Source organism: Rhyacophila brunnea, unplaced genomic scaffold (assembly GCF_057557595.1).
Source record: "Rhyacophila brunnea isolate RB1 unplaced genomic scaffold, BYU_Rbru_1.0 scaffold_11, whole genome shotgun sequence".
Taxonomy (NCBI): domain Eukaryota; kingdom Metazoa; phylum Arthropoda; class Insecta; order Trichoptera; family Rhyacophilidae; genus Rhyacophila; species Rhyacophila brunnea.
The window spans coordinates 2,560,709-2,581,988 of NW_028232763.1; the positions used below are offsets into that span (position 1 = coordinate 2,560,709).

Genomic DNA, 21,280 nt, shown 5'->3' on the forward strand with positions numbered 1-21,280 from the left:
TGTGTAAAGGCCTTTGTAGAAAAAAAATGATTTTCTTGCAGAAAAAGGGCTCTTGTGATGAGAGTCTTCCCAAAAAAAATAAAACAAAATTTAAAATTGAGTGATAAAAATCACCTGGTCTCTGAATTTCATTTCAAAATATTAAGAAATAACCTCCACACGATTTTTTTTCACTCAAAAAATGCGTTTTTCTTAAAACTATTTTTGCACAAGTGCCCTTTTGCTTTTGAGGTGATGATTTCATATCACTGAAGTTATGGGAGCGGGTTCGAATCCTGTATCTGGCAAAAATCCTATTTTTTTTCAATCTATGTTTAATTACAAGCAAGGACACAATGCATTAGGCAAATCACTAACGATTACTTTTTTAAATTGTCTGAAAATTTAACTTCTACTCTTCTGAATGAATGCAAATGCCAATTTGCTTTTTAATTATTTTAAGTATTGTAAAATGATTCATATTATTAACTATGTTATTGCTTTCAAATATCACTTCAAAAGACATGCAATTGACGTGTTCTGATTTTAGGTCCCAAACCCGGTCCCCCTCGAAACCTCACTGTTACCGAAATAAGCAACGGGTTTCTGATCACTTGGCAACAGCCACTGGAGAGGTCAAACTTGATCCAGTTTTATACCATCAAGTACCGGACGGATGCCCAGTGGAAGACCCTCAACCGAGGACAAATACGGCCTGAAGAAACCAGCTATCTCGGTAACTACAACTTTTTGTATTACATCGGCAAAAAATATAATACTGTACCTCAGAACTAGTGTACCAAATAAATGACTTTGCAGAAATGGGTTAAATACAGATTTTGTACCTAACGCCAGCAGCGAAGGGTGGAGGTAAGCTGTTACGATCTGCTATAAATATTGCACATTAAACTTTGTTAGTCATACGTATTTGTTTTTATTGAACTAAGACAATATACAGACGGTATTAGTTAGTTATTAAAAATCAATTAAACCCTGCCTAAACCAAACCATAATAGTTTTGGTATATTTTGGGTGATACAACAAAATTTTGCACACTTTTTCAATCATACTTATTTGTAATTGTTGGATTAAGAATACATATTACACATATCGTCGGTTTAGTTTTTTAAATTCATTAAGTACTGCCTAACCAAACTATACTAGATAAAAAATATAATTTTTTCTCTAAAATATTCAAAGTTATGTAAGATTTAATTGCATAATTTTAGATATTTTATAGATAGACGAGTATTTTTTTACAATTATCTATTATGGCTTGGTTTTCGCTGGGTTTAATTAAATTTTAAAGACTAACCATCACCATCTGTAAATTGTAGTCTTATTTCAACGAAAACAAATACGAATGACTGACAAAGTTTAGTGTGCAGTATTTATGGCGGATCTTAACAGCCTACCCCTTTGCCACCGCCTAACGCTCTATATTATAATTTAGAACCAATTTACCTTTTGTGTCTGTTCATATTATGAACAATCTATAATTGTGTTTTCTCAACAATTTTATTTTCAGACATACAATACACTGGTTCTCAAGTACAGATAATAATATAATATGTGTAATTTCATTTGTTTTACACTAACAAGGCATCTGTATCTCGATGCTGCTTTAAAAAATAGATCTCATAGCAGAAAGGGAGATTTATTGCTACGAATATGAAATAACTTGCAGCCAATATAATCATCAGCCTTAGTAACCTTTTTTCCTGCGTAACGAAGAATGTCATCTTCATCGTTTTTGCTTATGATGGTTGTGTGTAAAAATTTTGATTATGAAAGAAGTATTAGCAATGAATAGATGATTGATGACTGATTGTTGGACAAAGCGAAATGTTTATGATCGTTGAATACTTAATTTTCCCCCAGTTAAAAACCTGGTGGGAGGCAGGACGTATTATTTCCGAGTGCTGGCTAACTCGGTGACCAGCTACGAGAGCTCGGAGGAGGTGAAGTTCCCGGTGCCGGCGCGCGTCAAGCACAAGGCCATCACGGCGGGCGTGGTGGGCGGCATCCTCTTCTTCATCGTCGCCATCATTCTGTCCGTGTGCGCCGTCAAGATCTGCAACAAGCGGAAGCGGAGAAAACAAGAAAAGGGTGAGTGGGCGGAGACACCGGTGCCAGAGGTCGTATGTTTTACCAACGTAACAGTAAACTCGATAACTATCCCGGCTAGTTTGTCCACGGTGGCGGAAACCATGTAAATCGTAACTTTCTATTAACAACTTTCTCTCGCGTTGAATTTCACGCGTCTATTACTCTGTACTGCCATATTGACGACAAAGAAGTCCATCTTCATCTCGCATTTTTCACTTTTGGTTTTTTATATTTCATTATCTTTTTGTATCATTTCATGGTGTATATAACCAATTAACCGCTCTTCTTTTATTGTTACCTATGTATTAAGTGCAATGCCTCTGTTATTTTTTAAAACATTTTTTGGTAAAGGGTATAACATAATAAAAGTTGTTGGTGTATGGTGAAAATATTAAATAATGAAAAATAATAAAAAAAATTAATATATTATCTTGTTATTTAAAGTTTGATAGTTTATTAGTGTGTGATCATATTGTTTTCTGTTGCACTAGATAGTTGATGTACATAATGTACAGAATATATACAATTTAATCATGCACTATATTCATTAGATAGAATTAATTATTATTATAACAAATTAAAACACTACATGTGTTTTTTTTTTACTAAGTAAATAGTGTGTCCGGAAACTTGTACATATGCAGTTCGCCGTATCACACTTCACCGTGAAATGTTGTATCGGAAATATATGGCCGTATATTAAAGACCGTCTAACCTCTTTAGGTCGTATAGTACTGACATAAAATTCATGTCCAAAAACACGGTTCTTGTTGGTTTACACTTTACAGGAAACCAGCAGCAAACAAATTTTGAAAATAGCCGATATACTGGATTATTTGTTAGGTTAGGTTAGGTAGGTAACTGTCAATTCATGGTGGAACTGCATTGTATTGTTGTTTTAATTTATTAAAACGCAATTTTTTTGTAATACTTATTCCTATACTTTCCTATACTATACATTTCTATACTGTAGTACTTAGTACTTTACTTAAAAGTGGAATAAGTACCTACTACAAAAAAAAAAATGCGTTTTATTCAAATTAAAACAACAATATAAGGTTAGGTTAGGTTTTCATTCTTAAATTCTTGAATTTTGCCAAAATCAGCTATGAATTAAATTAATATATATTATTCATATTGAATCTAATGAATGAAATTGGAGACCGTATGGTATACGGTCATCTCTTTCCGATAAGAAAGCTCACGGCAAACTGTGCTACATTGAAATATTTTACGTATAATTTACATGTAACCACTAAATATAACATACAATATAAAATTTAAATAATTTTACATCTGTTGTATATAGTAATTTAAAAATATTATCAACCGATTATGATATGTAAACAGAAGGTTGTATCTCAATATTTTGCATTAAACATTTTGAAATGTTGGAATATTTAATATCAAAATAAGCTCAACTATGAATGTGAATATCTTAATTAAAAAACCATTTTTTGTAAATTAAATTTTACTAATTTAATTGCTAGTTTTAATACAATCTGTAATTACATAAATACTCAATAATATAAAAAATTTTGTGCCAATTAAAACGATGAAACATCTTGAAATACATTGTATATTTACAACATGTTAAATTTGAGATGAGTATTTAAATTCTAGACATTTTTAGTCAGTATGAAAACCAATTATAATCAGTGGCGAAGACTGCCTGTTAGGTGAATGTAAATGGTGACAATGAATGAAAAGAATGACATCATACTTCTATACGGCGCTGGTTATCGTCATAAAATTGTTAGTTACTATTACAGAACGATAATTTCATAATGTTTAAAAATAATGCTAGTTTCTCACGTTTAATTTCATTACTTATTTATGTATGGAATAATAAATCTATTTGAACTCTTTGTGACAATTGCATTGTAATAGGTTTAGTAAATTTTCATATTAAAATTAAATATGTTTTACAAGTCAAAGTAAATATTAAATTATCGTTTAGTATAGTCTTCACTTCTGTCAATAGTAGTATTAAAGTGATTATAGTAGAAAGTGTGTATTGCACAATAATAATAATAATATTAAACTATAGATTGCCAAACTTTCTGCATGTTTTATTTTCCTTAGTAGATTTAGTATAAATAATGGAACAGATTTTTGATAAACTAAACATTCTGAACAAAACTTTATTTTTTACTTTATTTATTCAAAATTTAATTTATATTAACAAATGCTACCAATCCAAAAATTAACTACTTAACACAAAATTAACTTCTTTGATAATGATTATTAGATATTTTTAACACTTACCTCTCCTAGTTTTTTTGTATTATTTTCTGTATTTCTTTATAATTATTGTTCATATTTCTGTAGGCCTATTCTAACATATCACTTAACATCAAAAAAGAGCTAATTGTGATAAATATATCACATTTATCACTTTACATAATCTGGCAGTTAATTATGTAAAAAAGTTAACTGTCTGAACTATCAAAAGGTGATATCTTTAACAGCACCTCGCTTAGCCGTGCTAACTTTGAGAACGAGACAGAGTATGTCAATTTTACATAATATTGAGAATTGAGACGCAATATCCGACTGTTTTGCTGCAGTAGCAATGACATGATCAAGAAAATTGTAGGTTATGTTCATATGTCTGACGTGTCAATACAAAATTCTCGTGTTCGGCTCATTACTAACTAAGCTTTATCCGCTTGGGTCATTACGAACATATCCGAATTTGATTGACATGTCTATCAATGTAAATTTTCGCCGTATTATGACTTAGAGATAGCGGCCGATAACTGTTTTGTTTATAGAATGCCTTCCGTGCTAATTTTGACCGATAAAAATAACGGAAATGTGCTAAAGTGATAACCGTTAAGAATAGACCTGCTGTAGTTAAAATAACGTGTGGAGAAATTGGCAAAACAAAATTGTTTTTAATTGACAATTATTTTTTCCAATTTTTTTGTACGTTAAAATAACCTAATACCTTATTTAAGTTAACCTTTGTTTTCCATTTATTAATCTTAATTTTAAAACATGTTTTTTTTATTATATAATAATGGTCATACCTACTGATTATGTTTTTATTGTTTAGCAATTTTAAAATCAACCAATATTATTTGTGGATAGAAATTTTTTATTTTACTAAAATTTTTAATCACCCCAAATGTGTTTTATTTTTAGCTTTAATTTACACACACAATATTAAAAAAAAATACCACACACAAATCACAGCCACATCTACATACTTGAATGCCAAAACAAAAAAAATCTGTTATTTTGGTACATTTTTTTTCTTTTGTCGTAATTATCAAAAAATTCAACTAAACTAATTTCATACCTGCACGATCCATCAAACACGAGTTATATATAACGCAGAAATAATATTTTAAATCAAATGAAAAATTCCAGCCCGTTTAATTCATCATAATAGAAAGAGAGAAAAACTAGCCAATGCCGGCTATTCTGCTAGTTATCGCTAACAGCAGCACAGAAATATATTAAGTAGATTTTTAAAAACAAAATATATCCTTACGTAACTAGATACTCTTGGAAAATGCAGTGTTATAGGATTGAGTGGATATGCTATTGTTTAAAATTAAAGAGTTTTAATATCAGTACTTATTATAAATCGGTTGCTTAGCTGCAACTAGATAAATTAAGAATATAAGGAACTGTGGATATCAGTCTTAATTGATAAACAAATTGCTATGTCTTGCTATCTACTTTCCAGTTATATATAATTCAGTAAATGAATATATAGGTACCTAACCTAACCTAACTCTTGTTTATTCAAAATTTTCATTATATATATATCGAAATATATGTTTGATTCACAGTTATTTCGAATTAGTAGAATTTTTATTACGTATATCGAATTTGTAGAATAGATTTGCTAAGGATTAAACAAATGACTGCAAGTGAAATATAATTTAAAAAATTGCTTAAGAGCAGTTTTTACTTCACTACATATTTATATATAAAAAAGGTTTCGAACATATTATAGGTAAATCATTTTACAGTGGCACCATGGATGATTAACATGTGTATTAGTATTATTTGCTACAATGCCTGTTTTAATAGTAGCAATCATTACCAAATACAACTTCAAATCACTTTTTCCATGGGCGCCTCTGTAGAGTGATTTACCTTACTATATTATAGGGAAAGTATTTTAGTCCTAATAATGGAATACATCTCGTGGGCATGGTGTATAAAATGAAAAATAAGAATAAATCAATAATTACAAAATTTTGAAAACCGTTATCTAGGACTTAGGCTCGGTTCAGATAAGGTGGATTCCGCGCGGGGTCAATTTGTTCTAGTTTCTATATCTGCTTGTTAACCGCAAAAAAATGGATCCCACGCGGAATCCGAAAGCTAGTACAAATTGACTCCGCGCTGTTAAAACCGCGCAGAATCCGCCGTGTCTGAACCGAGCCTTACAATGAAATATTTAACGTTGATTTACTCAACTCAGTCACCACTTGTATTCGTTCAATTCTCGGTACTTACCTCAATTTTTGGAATTCTGTTTTTGCTAAAATCTGTGTCTCGAACGTTCATAAATATACTTAGTAACAAGCTCAGTTTGATGGACCGTTATCACAATTATGATCTAAAAGTCTGTCAAGACATAACCTCAAATAGCAGAAATTTGTTCCATTTGTTAGTGAATCAGAATCATCATCTCATTGGCTTTAATGTGTGGCCGCTTCCTTCTTAGTCGCAATATGGTGTGGAAAGCGTGCGGTGAGCATGTGACCCCTGGCGTCCTTACGTGAGTGTGTGTGGTCCTATCCCGACAGCCCGCACTAACATTAATATGTAGAAATCATTCGATTGCAGCATACAACATGGTAGCCTGCCGAATCACAGACATACGGAATGGCGCGCCCAGCACTCAAGTGCCTTTCAAAAAGTAAGTCCAAGATCACATTACTATCCGCAAACAAACAAAAAGTGCACACATATTCGCAGGTACTTTTATATCACACAAAATATCTACATGTCTCTTTATATTATATCTAATATATTTATTATATATATACATATCTATATATTTTATTACTTGTATACAGTGGAACTTCGATCATGCAGATTTTCTATTATGCAGATTTCTATGTAATCAACAGTTTCATGTACAGTATAACCCCTATTTTACGTATTTAAGGGACTGAAGAAAAAAAACCTAATTGGAGGGAAAATGTAAAAGGGGGGTATTGAAAAAAAGAACATTTAAATTTTATGTTTCTAAAAAAATAACGTTTTATTAAAAAACAACATTTAATTAAAATTTTTATTGAAAAATCGTTCGAATGTCACGACCCAATCATTGTCAAGTGCGCGTAACTCACATATTTTGAATATTTCCGACGTAAATCGCGGGAAAGAAAAACGTAAATGCGGGTATTAAATGTACTGAAATACATCGGGACTGAAAAAAATACACGCAATTGCCGGGAAAATGTGAATTCCGGGCACGTAAAAACGAGGTTATACTGTAATTATTTCAAAATAATGTACATATGATTTTTTTTTTAAAGTGAATAATGTGCATGTTGAGCACATGTGACAAAAGTAAAACTTTTGTTTTGCTCTCAATTCTTGAATTCTAGGACACGTAGATCCATAGAATTACCAGTCATAGTAAATAATTGCATAGGTAGAGGAAGGACCGATTCTTGCGGCGTTGCGGCCACGACGAAATCACTTTGCAACGGTATTAGTGTCATTTTAAATGAAACCAACACCTAAATGAGTCGCTTACACTACCTAAAGAATCTGACATCATTATATGTAAATACTTATATTTTTCGCAACTTCTATGTATTTGGTATTTTTATTCGAAATTAAATATTTAATTAAATAATCATTTTTATATTTCTCAAAAGACCTAGGTTAATACAATAATTTGATTTTCTTCATTCATAAAACATAACCTAAAAAAATAACGGTTTTATACAGTTAAAACTACATTTAATCCATGGAAAACAGTTTTAAAATGAAAAAAAAGTGTACCAACAGTCAGATTAAATTTTGTTGCAAATTTGACTAGTTTATTAAAACTGCTACAACTTTTTTATTGTATATTTTTTAATAACTTAATTAGGTATTGAAACATTTAAAATATGTTGGTTAATTATTTTTACCGAGGACAAAGGGCATCAAATTGAGAATCACTTGGTCAATGTCGGCGTCAAATTAGTATCGAATGTCTCTAATGGATTAAAAATTGATAAAAAAAATGTTAATCACTCGATGGCTGGAATACACAATCGATAGAATGCGTGCTTGCTAATCGAAATGCTTTTGGATTGATCCCATCTGCTACCTTTTACTTTTTTGTCTGTCATGACGGTTTTTCGTCACAAGATTAGCAGGATACACTCTGCTAGGAATTTTTGTATACCCTTCAAAAAAATTACAATTAAAGATTGGAATAAAAATTCGTTTTTTTTTTTTCATTACTTTTCCAAAATTATTTTTACATGGCGTATACTCTGGATATTCGAGGTTCTGCTGTATGGTTATTATGTTTAAATATTCATAAATTAATAAGTAACTAAATTATAAATTACATATCTTTGTAATTAAAAATTAATAATGCCGATAAGACATATTGACACTGCTATAAAACACCATCAAATAATTGTGTCAAGGATACAAGATGAGGGTGCCATAACGAGCCTATTAGTAAGTACACACGTACGTTTTTGCTCGATGGTTTTACGCTGATTCCAACACGTCTCAACATGTGTACCATCTGGCTTGATGGTTTTTTGTTCGACATCGAACAAATTACGCTATCCAAAAAAGATTGAAGGTCCGTAATTCTTGCGCAATGTAATTTGAGTGAGGGAGTGAGGACGCACCGGCAAGGTTAGTGTGGCCTCGCTCTCACTCGTGGTCGAAGTCGTGGCGGTGCAATGGTGGCCTCACAGTCTCACACTCTAGTGTCGAGTTGCTCGACTATGTGGACGCAACGACGAGCATGCTTCCATGTCAACATGCTCGATCGAGCATAACCGTCAAGCAAGAACGTACGTGGGTACTAGACTTAAGAATTTAGTCATTTCTAGCTGACACATTCCTGACAGCCAACTGAATCTCTCAACATAACTTTTAATTTGCAGGATCGGCTCTATATGAAAGGGTCCACATTCTATCACCAATAGAATTTACCACTGCGATTAGGTTATTATGACATTGGGAAAATGTTGCGGGTTCAATTCCCTGCTTGTTAGAAATGTTGATGTTTGGTTAATCATTTTTATGATAAATTTAGAATCATGATTCGTTATTGCGATATGATTGAAGATAAAAATGCTAATATTAGTGCAATTATTCATCATGTTTATTTTTAGGTCATTTCTAGAATAATGCTGTCTATTTGTATACAAATTATATTGTTTCTAATTTTTAAATATTTCCTGATTCTTGTCCTTATCGTGTGGATGCAACTTGGATTATAGAAAATCAGGTGATGAGAATCAAATATTATTATTACTTTTGTCTTTATGTTATGTTCTAGTTTTGTATTCTTTATGTCGTCATGATTATAATTTTCGAAACCATAAATTTATTGAGGAATATTATGGCCATGCAGCTGGTGAACATTAATTAAATAAATTTATGAATTATTTGAACCAGATTTAGAACGAGCGGAATATCAAGTTTGAGCGCATGCCTGAAGTTCGCGGCGCACTGGATCTGGCCACCGGACCGCTGCTCGGGCGGAGTCGCCATAGACGGCGACGCCCACTTTTCGTCGGAGCCCGACCGCCGTCCTCACAGACACTCCTGGCTCCTGCGCCCGCCCAGCTTGGCCAGCATTCACCGCGCCCCCGACGGCAGATTCATCCTGCGCGCTCCCGCCCCTCCCAGCCCCGCCGACTCCGGCGGGAGCTCGGACGACGGAGGCTTTCTGCCGTCGCGCGGGAGGGTGCGAGCGTCGTGGCGGCGACCGCTGGTCTGCTATCCCAGCCGGCTGAGCCTGCGCTCCGACGGCTCCGGTCAGAGCGCGCGGATCTTCCCCGTGTTCCTGTATCCGCCAATTCTGCCCTCGGCGGTGTTCTCGCCCACGCCGCGGTTCCGAGCGTCATCTCCGGCCGCCCCGTCGCCGCGCTCCCCCGTCTACTTCAGCGACTTGAGCTCAGTGCGACAGGCCAGCTCCGGAGACCGCTCGTTCCCCACCCCGCCCAGCTTCGCCCGCCTCCGCTCCGTCCACCAGAGGTATTCCCAGGAACTGCCCTCGCTGCGGGCCATCCGAGAAGAGGCGCGCGCGCTGGGGCCTCCATCGCGTCGGTCGCCGCGCCGCCTGGCCCGATCCGCCCCCGATCTCGCCCGTCGCCACTCCCACGAGCCGTCGCCAGAGAGCCGCTCCTCGTCCAGCGGTTTTGGCAGCAAGAACACTTCGCAGCAGAACCAGAGCAGCCGCTCGGGCAGCACCGGCGAATGGCGGCTGCCACCTTACCGCCCGCCCCCGCCGCCTCCGGCGCCGTCGCTCTCGCCCTGGCCCGAGCTGGCCCTCCTGGGGGCCCCCCCGCTCCCGGAAGCGGCCGACGCCGGCTCTGTAGACGCCCACTACGAATTCGACCCTGCGACTCCCACGCCGACGGCCTCCACGCCCACCGAGAGGCCCCCGACGGCCACAGGGACGGGCCGAAGCCGGCCCCGCGACACGGAGGCCCGCCTCCGGGCCATGAAGGAGGAGTTCTACCGCTTTCGGCAGCGGCAGGCGCGACGCCACCGCGACATGGAGAGCGTCTGCTGACGGCCGCAGACTCCCGTCCCTCGCCGGACCCTTCCCCCCTCGTAATTTTAATAAAAGTAATAATAGACGTATCGATATTGACATTTTTAATCGGCCGAGCGTCGATCCTCGCAGGCTTTCGAATCCCGCGACGCGTTCTCCGGTCGACCGCGTACGTGACATATCTAGTGTATCGTTTTTCCCCGAGACATAAAATTAAACGAAGAAAACCGCACCCCGATCGCCCGACTCCTTCCCGCTCCGGGACCGGGCGCGGGAAGTTTCGTAAACTAATTAAGGACGAGTTCAATCAGTTAAACGGTAACGCCGACGCTGCGCTGTCGTATAAAATATTGTGATCTCAGACGGATAAAATATATAAAATAACCGAGTTTTAACTAATCTAAAGCAGACTCTGCAATGTAATAATATATAAATGGTATTTATTTTATGTGCGCGTGAAGGATCAACGATGTTTATAAATATATAAATATAAAATATATATATGAAGATGGAGACGAAGATGATTACGTATATTAGTGTGATGATTTAAAATGAGAAGAGTTCTCCGTTGATAATATTAAAAATACTAATAATTAACATAATATTGATAGCTGGTAAAATTGAAGTATGTTACAATTAAGTATGTAATGAAAACATGTTCTAAATTTCTAAACACAAGCAAGTACCAAACTCCAAAGCCACTTACTACCGACGTAAATAATTTATCGTTATTAAGGTTGTAATTCTACGAAGCATTTACTTGTACACTTACACTTACACTTAATATTATACTACTATAATTAATTATATTATATTATTGAATGTATCGGCGCACCCGACTAGGACTGACTAGGACGGTCGCCAAGCTCAACAACTGTATAAAACAAATAACATGACTTGACGTTTAATATACTTATATATATATATATTATATATATTATAATAGTACACAATTTCACATTTTACCTAATAAGTAAGTAGGTATGAATTTATTACGAATATATCGATTTACACGGAAATTTATTATTGGGACCTTTGCGAAACGTTCATAAATCACAGCGATCGCAATTACATTCGACAGTATTCATATTTCCAGCTGATGTATTACATCTCAGATTATTAACTATTCAATTTTCAATTAAAAAGACCTCATGACTCTTATCTTAATAGAATCTGACCAAAAGATTCAACAATTAAATTTGAAATCATTTGTATTTACTTTGAATTTGATTCAAAATCTAAATATAGGAGTTCTAATTTATTTGAATTTTGATTTTGATTCAAATTCTAAGTATTAAACATTTAAATCGTTTTGAATTTTAAATTTGATTCAATATCCAAGTAGGTATTTCATTTAAGTACCTATTCCAGTACAGTCTCAATACAATAGTGACATATTGTACACTAATATCTTCATATCTAAGTAACACAACTGGTAATTAAGTACAGATCGACTCTAGAAAGGAAAAAGGGCGTAACCCTCATTTTTTCGAAATAGGTTTATTGGATAATAACATTGTACATGACTAAATACACGTTTTGTCTAAAGGATGTAAGCTGCAAACGCCGATTTATTATACAAATTTAGCTTGCAATCTTTAAAAAAAGAAGGAAGTGATGTCGGAAATACGACTTAACCATCATATATGTTGGTTTTCCTTTAATTAACTCAATAATAAATTAATATCAGATTAGGTATATAAAAACCAAATAATTAATTATCATGCATGCATATTTTAACTTTGACTGAAAACCATAACAAAAACGTTTTTGTGCCTCCTGTAAAACTTGATTTGTGTGGATTATGCCACTTTTCCTTTCTACAGTTGATATGTAAACAAGAAAGAAAAGTCAAAGGAATATAATATTATATAAATTAATTAATGAATGATATGTATTCGCTTTAGTTTTGTAAAATGAATTTGCAATATAAAAAAACTAAAGATTTACCCGCGAATAGGAATAAGAAATTAATCTGTCATCATTCATCATCTTGTGAACTATGCAGAAGTACCAAAGGCAATAATTAATTATTTTGATATTAAAAAATATATATCGAAACTGTTTCACAAAGGCACTTCATCTGACAAAATGCTGAAAATTTATGAATTGTTTCGTAAGGGTAAATTGATTTGTCAGCCTGCTCAACTGTGTATGCGCCATACATACTGACATAATGATAATTGTTGATATAAATTATAAATACTGCCAGAATTTTTAATTATCTTCGTTTCGAATCAATAATCCTTAACAATTTGAGGACCAACAATGTTAATTATTTGCCGTAAAAACTGATGCCATTTTTTATAGAAAAATGTAATATATAATTTTTTGTAGTGTTATTATATGAAAATTTCTTTTCTTAACGTAAAGGTGTTTAAAGTTTCAACTCGGCGCCCTCGGTTGCCGTGATTAATTTCCAGGGGTGCCGCAGGATTTTCGAAAACTTTAATAATAATTATCCTAGGCATTCTTGCGCTGATAAACAGTCACGATGATCAATTTGTTAACATCACCAGTTATTCTCTTCAGGCGATAACTTAATTTCAACACAGCATACTGCTTTTCCCTTATCGCAGATGTTACGCACGAGTCGAAATCGAATATGACCAGTTCTTTTCCTCTGCCAAAAATAAGGGTAGCCTTATCCTGATGTATTGATCCTAAGAAAGCTATCAAATTTATTATAAAAATATTTCAATTTATAATCATTTTTCATCATCATCAAAATATTATTTTCTACTTTATAATGTACTTAACACATTTTAATGTTTTTGCTTTCAGTATTTTTAGTGACATAAATTACAAGTGAGATATAAATTAGGATTTTAATTGTATTTGTTGAATGTACACATTTGTGCAGGCTGTAATTTTTAAATATATACAAACGTTTAAATGTATATACATAAATATTAGATATATATACACACACACAAGGGCAATTTGCCCTGAAATAATTCTAACGCTTTATGACACAGGCGCGAACCGCGCTCCTGTGCAAACTCTATCAAATAATATATGAACTTAGTCTAATCAAACATTTTTAATCAGCGGCTCCCAAGCTCCAAGGTGGGGACGCCTTTCCATTAACCATAACGACTACCGCAGCGAAAGTTATATTTATTTAATAACTTGTTTGCTGAAGAAGTACATATTTCTAAGCAAATTAACAGAAAATTCTAAGTGTTTTAAATTTTTGTTGTCGTTAACGGAATTCAATTTTATTTCACACAAATAAGTACTTACCGTGGACGTAGAATACTCTAGATATTATTGTGCCTACATGGTTTTTTATTATTTGTGTAAAATAGAAAAAAAATATTTATTACGATAATTTATTTTCTTAACAATATTATAAAATACCTAGGTACCTTGTTAAATTTTCAAACAAATCTGAAACTTTGTTTTAGACTTCAATACGTTATTAAAATTATATTTTTATGACATTTATAATAGATTGGTTATTTATCATTTATGTGATATATAAAAACATATAACTGTAGTGAAACCCTTCTCATTACGAATAGGTATATTTGAAATACAGGCCATATATACATCCTAATGTATTTAATTTTATTAATTTTATGCTGAATTACTAATAATGTACAGGATTTCTCGCTATAATAAAAACGAACAGAACTTTTACATGTTCTCTTTTTTTCAATTGCAAGCTGAATAAATATTTATAATATTTGGTGTTAATATTGTATTTTATATTTATTTTGTTTGTGTTTTTGGAGGGGCGCCCGGCGTACCCCGGGCTTGGGAGCCGCTGCATTACAAGACATTACGTAGGTAGCGCAATTAGCCTACAGTCGCTGTAGAGGATCATAGTAATGTAGACTTTCAATATTCGTTTTTCAAAGATGATAATGACACGCAATATAAAGTTGTATGCAAATCGTACAACGATGTGTTTGTTTGTAAAAAAAAAAAAATACTTGAATGTTTATCCTTCTACACGATAACTGGGAATTTTGATCGCTTTTCATTTTGTTTTTTATGAAATATTATGTAATTTTGTATTCATTTTAAGGATTTATTGGGTAGACCATGTATTTTTATGTAGGTGGCAATTTGATGGTTTCAATTCAAATAAAAAAATAATTAAAACTAACGTCAAGTTTAAGATTCTTTTTAAATTTAATTTAAAATCTCATCTTCAGCTGGAAAAATATTCTTATGTTTTTAAAGGGTTTGAACAAGTCAATTAAAAATACATTAGGAACGTAAACAATGTACTAACTAATTAATAATAAATTGTTTATCATTTACAATTTTATTGTTTTACAAATTTTAAAGTTTACAATAATTAATTTTTTTAATAATTCATCATATTTCTTTGAAATAATTGTTTTATTGATTATTTTCCTACATCAGTTAAATATAACACAATAATAACTAAAATTATATAATTATTATATATTTAATTATATTTTTTAATTCCCTTATATTGCCACCTCCATCATAATTTCAGATTTCATTATGGTTTTTTATTGCTTTTGTTAAAAATATTTTATTTAACTAAATTATTATTTATTGTCGAATAAATTATTGATGTAAAGACGCATTTTAGTCCGTGAAGAGAAAAAAATTGTACCATAGCAATAAACAATTACATTGTGAAATCTGAAGCCGAGTTGTGATTTTTGCTACATATTAATTATGTATGTATAATTATTTAGGTTATTTATAATTTCAAGTACAAATCGCAGTAATGTTATAATATTATGTTACGTGTTAAGTTCTTGTAATTTGTTGACTGTTTTTTATGACATTTGAAAGTAAAAAGAGAATCGTAAGAAAACAGAGACAACTTTTTGATGTATGATTTAAAATTAGAGAAATATCCACCGAAGATTTGTTAAATCCCGTTTTTTATAAACTTATGATTATTATAGTAACCACTTTCGACTCTGCCGGAGCGCAGAGAGCCTAAGAAAATGTATTTTCTATTCAGTTGTAATAATTTTAAATTTGTTTTAGTTTTTTTCTGAAATCGGCCATTATATTTGAAATTTGAAGCGAGCTGTGTACATAGTGAAGTGTTGAAACGTGAAAGAAATATTTTGTTTGAAAATTGTACTAATGAGAAATGAATTCAAATCTCTTCGATAAATGAAATAATTGCAACATCGAAAATTTGTTAACCCGTACTCGTTTACGGCTTGTCCATTTTAATATTCATTGTGATGCTATCGATTCTAAAACATTTCATTTATCAAACAGATTGTGGAAATACATCTAGAATTGACAATTATAAATTAAAATGAATTCGAATTTGTTCAAACTAATGTATTATTTTATTTTCATGAATGTGCTACAACACTGATCAGTAAAGCATACTCTAAATCCCCAAATCCTATCTACACCGTTTCCAAATTCCACCAAACTATGATCTTAAACACTCACAAGACTCATTATGTGATGCAAGAACTCATGGCCCATCCATGACCGTCTCAAGCAAATTCCTTTGTTCTACTTTGTCTTCAAATTTTTTTACATAACGTCGCTATGGATTGGTTTGTCGAATATCTGTTTTTGTCGAAATCAACCTTTTAATGCAGAATGATTTTTTGTATCTAAATGGACCAGAACCATCCTTTTCTTTAAATATAGGATAATGAAATTTATTTTTCGTCTCCTGAACATTTGACATTTGGTCTATTCGACAAACCAATCCTACAGCGACGATAATTCATGGGGTCCAAAATTTGGTAAGTCTCAAAATCATTTTATAGAGTATTTGCAATTTGAAGTTTGACATGTCCTCTAAAGCCAGGCATAATACTAATTTATTTGTGCTTTATGTATGTCATGTTCTATATATAGGAAGACCTTGATTTTTTTTTCTAGCATACATATTTATATAATAAGTAGACACAATATAATCCATTAACTCTAAAAACCTAAATTATCAACTTACCAACTTTTGGTAGCAACCCCACAATCATCCCACAATATTGTGAATTTTACGATGCAGCATGAAAAAAACAGGATTACTATTAAAATAGTATTGAAAAAACAAAAGAAATAGAACTAGTATTTGAAAAACAGTTGAAAAGAGTATAAAGGGTAAATTCAAAATAAGAAATTACTTATATGAAAGTATGCTAAATGAGACATGTCCAACTTCAAATAAGCTGTGATCTAGTATCCATCATGATTCTTTTCTTGGGGTAGTCAGTTCATTGCAGTCACTTTCTATCATTGAAAGTGACTGCAATTTCTTTTAAGTATTTCAAAATCAGATTAAACTTATTGAAAATCATCAAATCTCTTTTCGAACTCTTGAACAACATAACAATTATTGGCTATTTAATTCTCTGTTTGACACACTTTTTACATTATCATGACTCAATTCCTATGGTGGATCGACCAAAATCTATACCGCGATCGCGGTCGACTCATCGGACATGCCTGGGCTAATTATTAAAATTAAGCTATGAAGAATTTGTAAAACAATGTTTACCTAAACTCATCCTCATGCGGGTGGAATATAATATTTATATATATACAAGCATCTGCTCTCCTCCAGTTTTTGACTCTCCGCCATCGCAGGTCTTTCAAGCTACTGAAGTCATGATCTTCGCGCACACTGTCTCCACTCAGACCCACTAAACATGAAACCTACCTAAGGTGATGATTTTTAATAATTACGATGGCATATTTTACTGAGACTAAATTATGAAGGAAGTAAAACAACCAATATTGCCATGTAAAATTAATAGGAATATTTTTCCTGTAAACGCCTAATTAGTAATTCCATCTTTTTTTCAATTTTTAAACAGGTGAGTCTCACAACATCTAGTTGAAAATAAATCTGTGAGTATGTAAGTAGTTAGAAAATATATAATTTTAATGTTATTTGAATTAAATACAATAAACTAGTGGACTAATAAAATCTAATCTGGGCAAAAAAAAATACTGAAATTTATGTTTGCTACACAGAATGATATATTGTGCAAATCTTCAATAAAATTTATTTTGTAATAATTTTGATATAAAATTGAAAACTATTATTGCAATATAGAACATTGATAATAAAGTCTGAGCGAATGTTCAATAGATGTCATTGTAGTTTATATATTTGTTTAAAAAGAGCGCATGCAGCTAAGAATAAAAAAATTGCATTGTTAGTTAAAGGGAGAAATTACGTGTTATATTTAATAAACACTCATGACACCAAGGAAGACAATGAAAAGAGAATAAAATAAAATTAACAATTAGATACTCATACATAATTTATAAATCCTCAAAGAAAATATATAACGGTTAGAAAAAATCTGTTTTTCAAAAAAATATGACGCAGTGCGATTCCAATCCGCGCCCATGTGCTCTATAGATATAAAAAGATAAAAGGCAAGTGAAGTAGTTACTCAACGCAAAAAATACGCCTCCCGAAAAAGTTTCATATCATTTTTTTATGAATAATTATTGTTACCCACTCGATCAATTACTAGGTTCATATTATGCTTTGTATGCAAATACATATTGAGGAACATGTGGAAGACGCGAGGTCAAACCCACAACCCATGACTTCAGTATTCTGCCACGCAACGATGAGAGGATTATAGGTAGGTAACATAACTAGTTGGATCTCTGGACTATATGGATCAGAATTCTGGGCACTCAGCAAACAGGATGAGAAAAGTATGGATATCTTTGAGAAGAATCTTTGGGGCTGTTCAAGAAGTGGCATTTGGAGGTCAAGGTATAATGAGGAGCTATACACACTTTTTGGGGGCGAAAAGATCATGTGGCATATGAAAAAGCAAAGACTGCGCTGGATCCAGTGACGTCCCGTGGGCGTAGGCAGATTTGTCAAAGGGCGGCAAATCGATGAGAAATAGCTACCTAAACGTAGTAATAACGAAAATATCTTTCCATTAAAAATTCAGCACTAGTTGGAAACATAATGTATTAATTAACATAAAAGGTTTAATAAGACTATATTTTTTGTTGGGTTCGCGATGTCTAGTTTACTTCCGTTCCCCTTCGGCGTCCTTGGTGACCAGAAATGACACAAGCAGATTTGAGAATAATTATAGTCTATATATTGTTAGTAATGTAGCAATACAACATATTTCTTAGATATTGGAGTCATGGAAGGATGATAAAAAATACTGTATAAAGAATGACGTGGCATTTTGGCGCAGCCTTCTGTCTAGGGACGTCACTGGCTGGATCGGCCACATGGATAGAATGCCGGAGGATATACCAGCGAGGCGGGCAATGTACACAACCCCCGATAGCACGAGAAGACCTGGATGGCTGGACTGTGCCACGGGAGATTTAAAAATGCTCATTCAAAACAATTGGAGAGTGGGCGCTGGATCGTCCAGGATGGAGGAAGTTTTTGAAGGAGACCAAGACCCACCAAGGGTTGTAGTGCCATAAATGCTGATGATAATGAACATAACTAGAAAAATTATATAGTGATTGGTAGGTATGTAATATTTACAATTTTCGTAAAAAAAACTTCTTTTGCCCATGAAATTTATTGCTGTGCGAAATCTCTGCCTGCCAGAGACACCTATCGGAAGAATATGAAACTTGCAATTTGGGACAATTTGTTGAAAATTTTACATTTAAAAATACTTCAACAAACGAAAAAAAAATATAAAAATTCATGGTGTGTGTGTTGTTTAATGAAACTAACTTATTATATTAGGTAGGTACCTAACTACATATTGTTTTAAAATTATGTTTATGGTGAAAGATGGATGTATATTAAATTTGATGAAATTGTTCGCAGAGTAAAGCTATGCTGTAGTGCATTTGGCAGCCTGAATATTGTCTTTAAAAGTGACCTCCCACTGTGCCTAAAGTGCAAAGTGCTCAACCAGTGTGTGCTTCCCGTAATCACATATGCATGTCGACTGTGTTTAGGAAAAAGGGCGTAACCCTCGATTTTTCGAAAAGTGCTTTTATTAGATATTAACATTGTATATAACTAAATATACGTTCTATGAAAAGGAAGTAAGCCGCAAATGCCGAATTATTATGTAAATTCAGGTTTTAATTAGGATTAATTAATTTTTATCCTCAATTTTAATGATTTTTCTGTAATAACTTCTTTAATCATTATTAGATCGAAAATATATTACACCAAATCATCAATTATCATGCACCCAATGTCTGTGCCTATTTTTAAAAAAATATTAAACTAAAAACGTTTTTTGCCTATCCTGTAAAATTTGTTCAGTGAGGGTTACGTCCTTTTTCCTAAACAAGGTCGATGTGAAACAAGGACCCTAAGTAAAAGAGTGAGAGATCCAGAAACTTTAATTAGCACACCGTGATATGGACAGGTGCATGCTGGGCATAACGCGAAAAGACAAAAAGAGGAATGAGTGGATAAGAATGTTCTAACATACAAGGGTTTGCGATGTAATAGAGTTTGCTAAAAACTTCAAATAGAAATGGGCTGGATACATAGATCGAAGAAGGGACAATCGTTGGACAAATTTAGTCATCCAGTGGTATCCAAGAGGTACAAAACGTTCGCAAAGTAGACCTAGACGCCGCTGGATCGATGAAATGATAAAGTTCTGTGGAAGTACGTGGCAACGCAACGCACGGGACCGAGAGAAGTGGAATCAGCTTGGAGAGGCCTTCATCCAGCAGTGGATAGACTCAGGCTGATGATGATGATGATTGGTATAATTTTTCTCTAATATGTTTTTTGATTTTTGAGCAATTCATAGTTTTAATGCATTTTATTTTTAATTTTTAAAAACCTAGATCTTTCTAAAAAATATCTATATAACTTAAATTTTTTATATCGAATCTAGATTCGGTATCGTCACACTATCGATGTTCGATTTGATATGAATAAAAAAGGTTTTAAGTTATACACGTTATAATGCACTTATCACCCCTTTCCTTTTACTCACAGAATTGTCCGGATGAATCGACCCATAAAGCACAAATAAACAATGTCTTATATTATACACTAGAGGTGAGTTGGAAATACTGTCACCAGTTTGTGTACTCAAGTCTCGGATGCAACTACAAATACTCAGTACGTGTGGCCCAATAAACTTGTTCCAAAAAACTTGTTTGAACTCATGAGATGATAATTGGTAGACTTTCAATACTATTGACATTAAATACATGCGAGTGAGATATCACTTGAATACAAGTATATTTTAATTTATTAATCTATGCACTCGAATGACATAATCTAATGTATGAACAATAGGTCATAAATTTTGTGTAATTAGCAGCACAGCAGGACATTTCGTCGGTAATGTGGTGAGGTGACGGCACAGGCTTGTTATGACAGCTCAAAACATTTTATGTTAAAAAGAATATTATAAGCTAACATAAAAACAACTCATAAATTTTAAATGTGTTTAAAATTTTATAATAAATGGGACATTTCGAAAAGCCGAGCTCAGTGTATTTTTAACGATTCTATTAAAGCCGTTATTTCAAATACTAGTGAGTATTTTAGAACAA

General features: G+C 33.4%; 1 protein-coding gene across 1 annotated transcript in view; it reads left to right on the top strand.

Moving 5' to 3' along the window:
• Positions 1–10,953, top strand: part of tutl (immunoglobulin superfamily member turtle) — a 654,981-nt gene extending 644,028 nt beyond the window's left edge. Inside the window, exons 14-17 of the mRNA XM_085958137.1 lie at positions 530–715; positions 1,861–2,088; positions 6,904–6,976; positions 9,709–10,953. Of these exons, the coding sequence (XP_085814263.1) occupies positions 530–715; positions 1,861–2,088; positions 6,904–6,976; positions 9,709–10,831 (1,610 nt within the window). The 3' untranslated portion in view covers positions 10,832–10,953. The remainder of the gene's footprint in view (positions 1–529; positions 716–1,860; positions 2,089–6,903; positions 6,977–9,708) is intronic.
• The last annotated feature ends 10,327 nt before the right edge of the window (positions 10,954–21,280 follow it).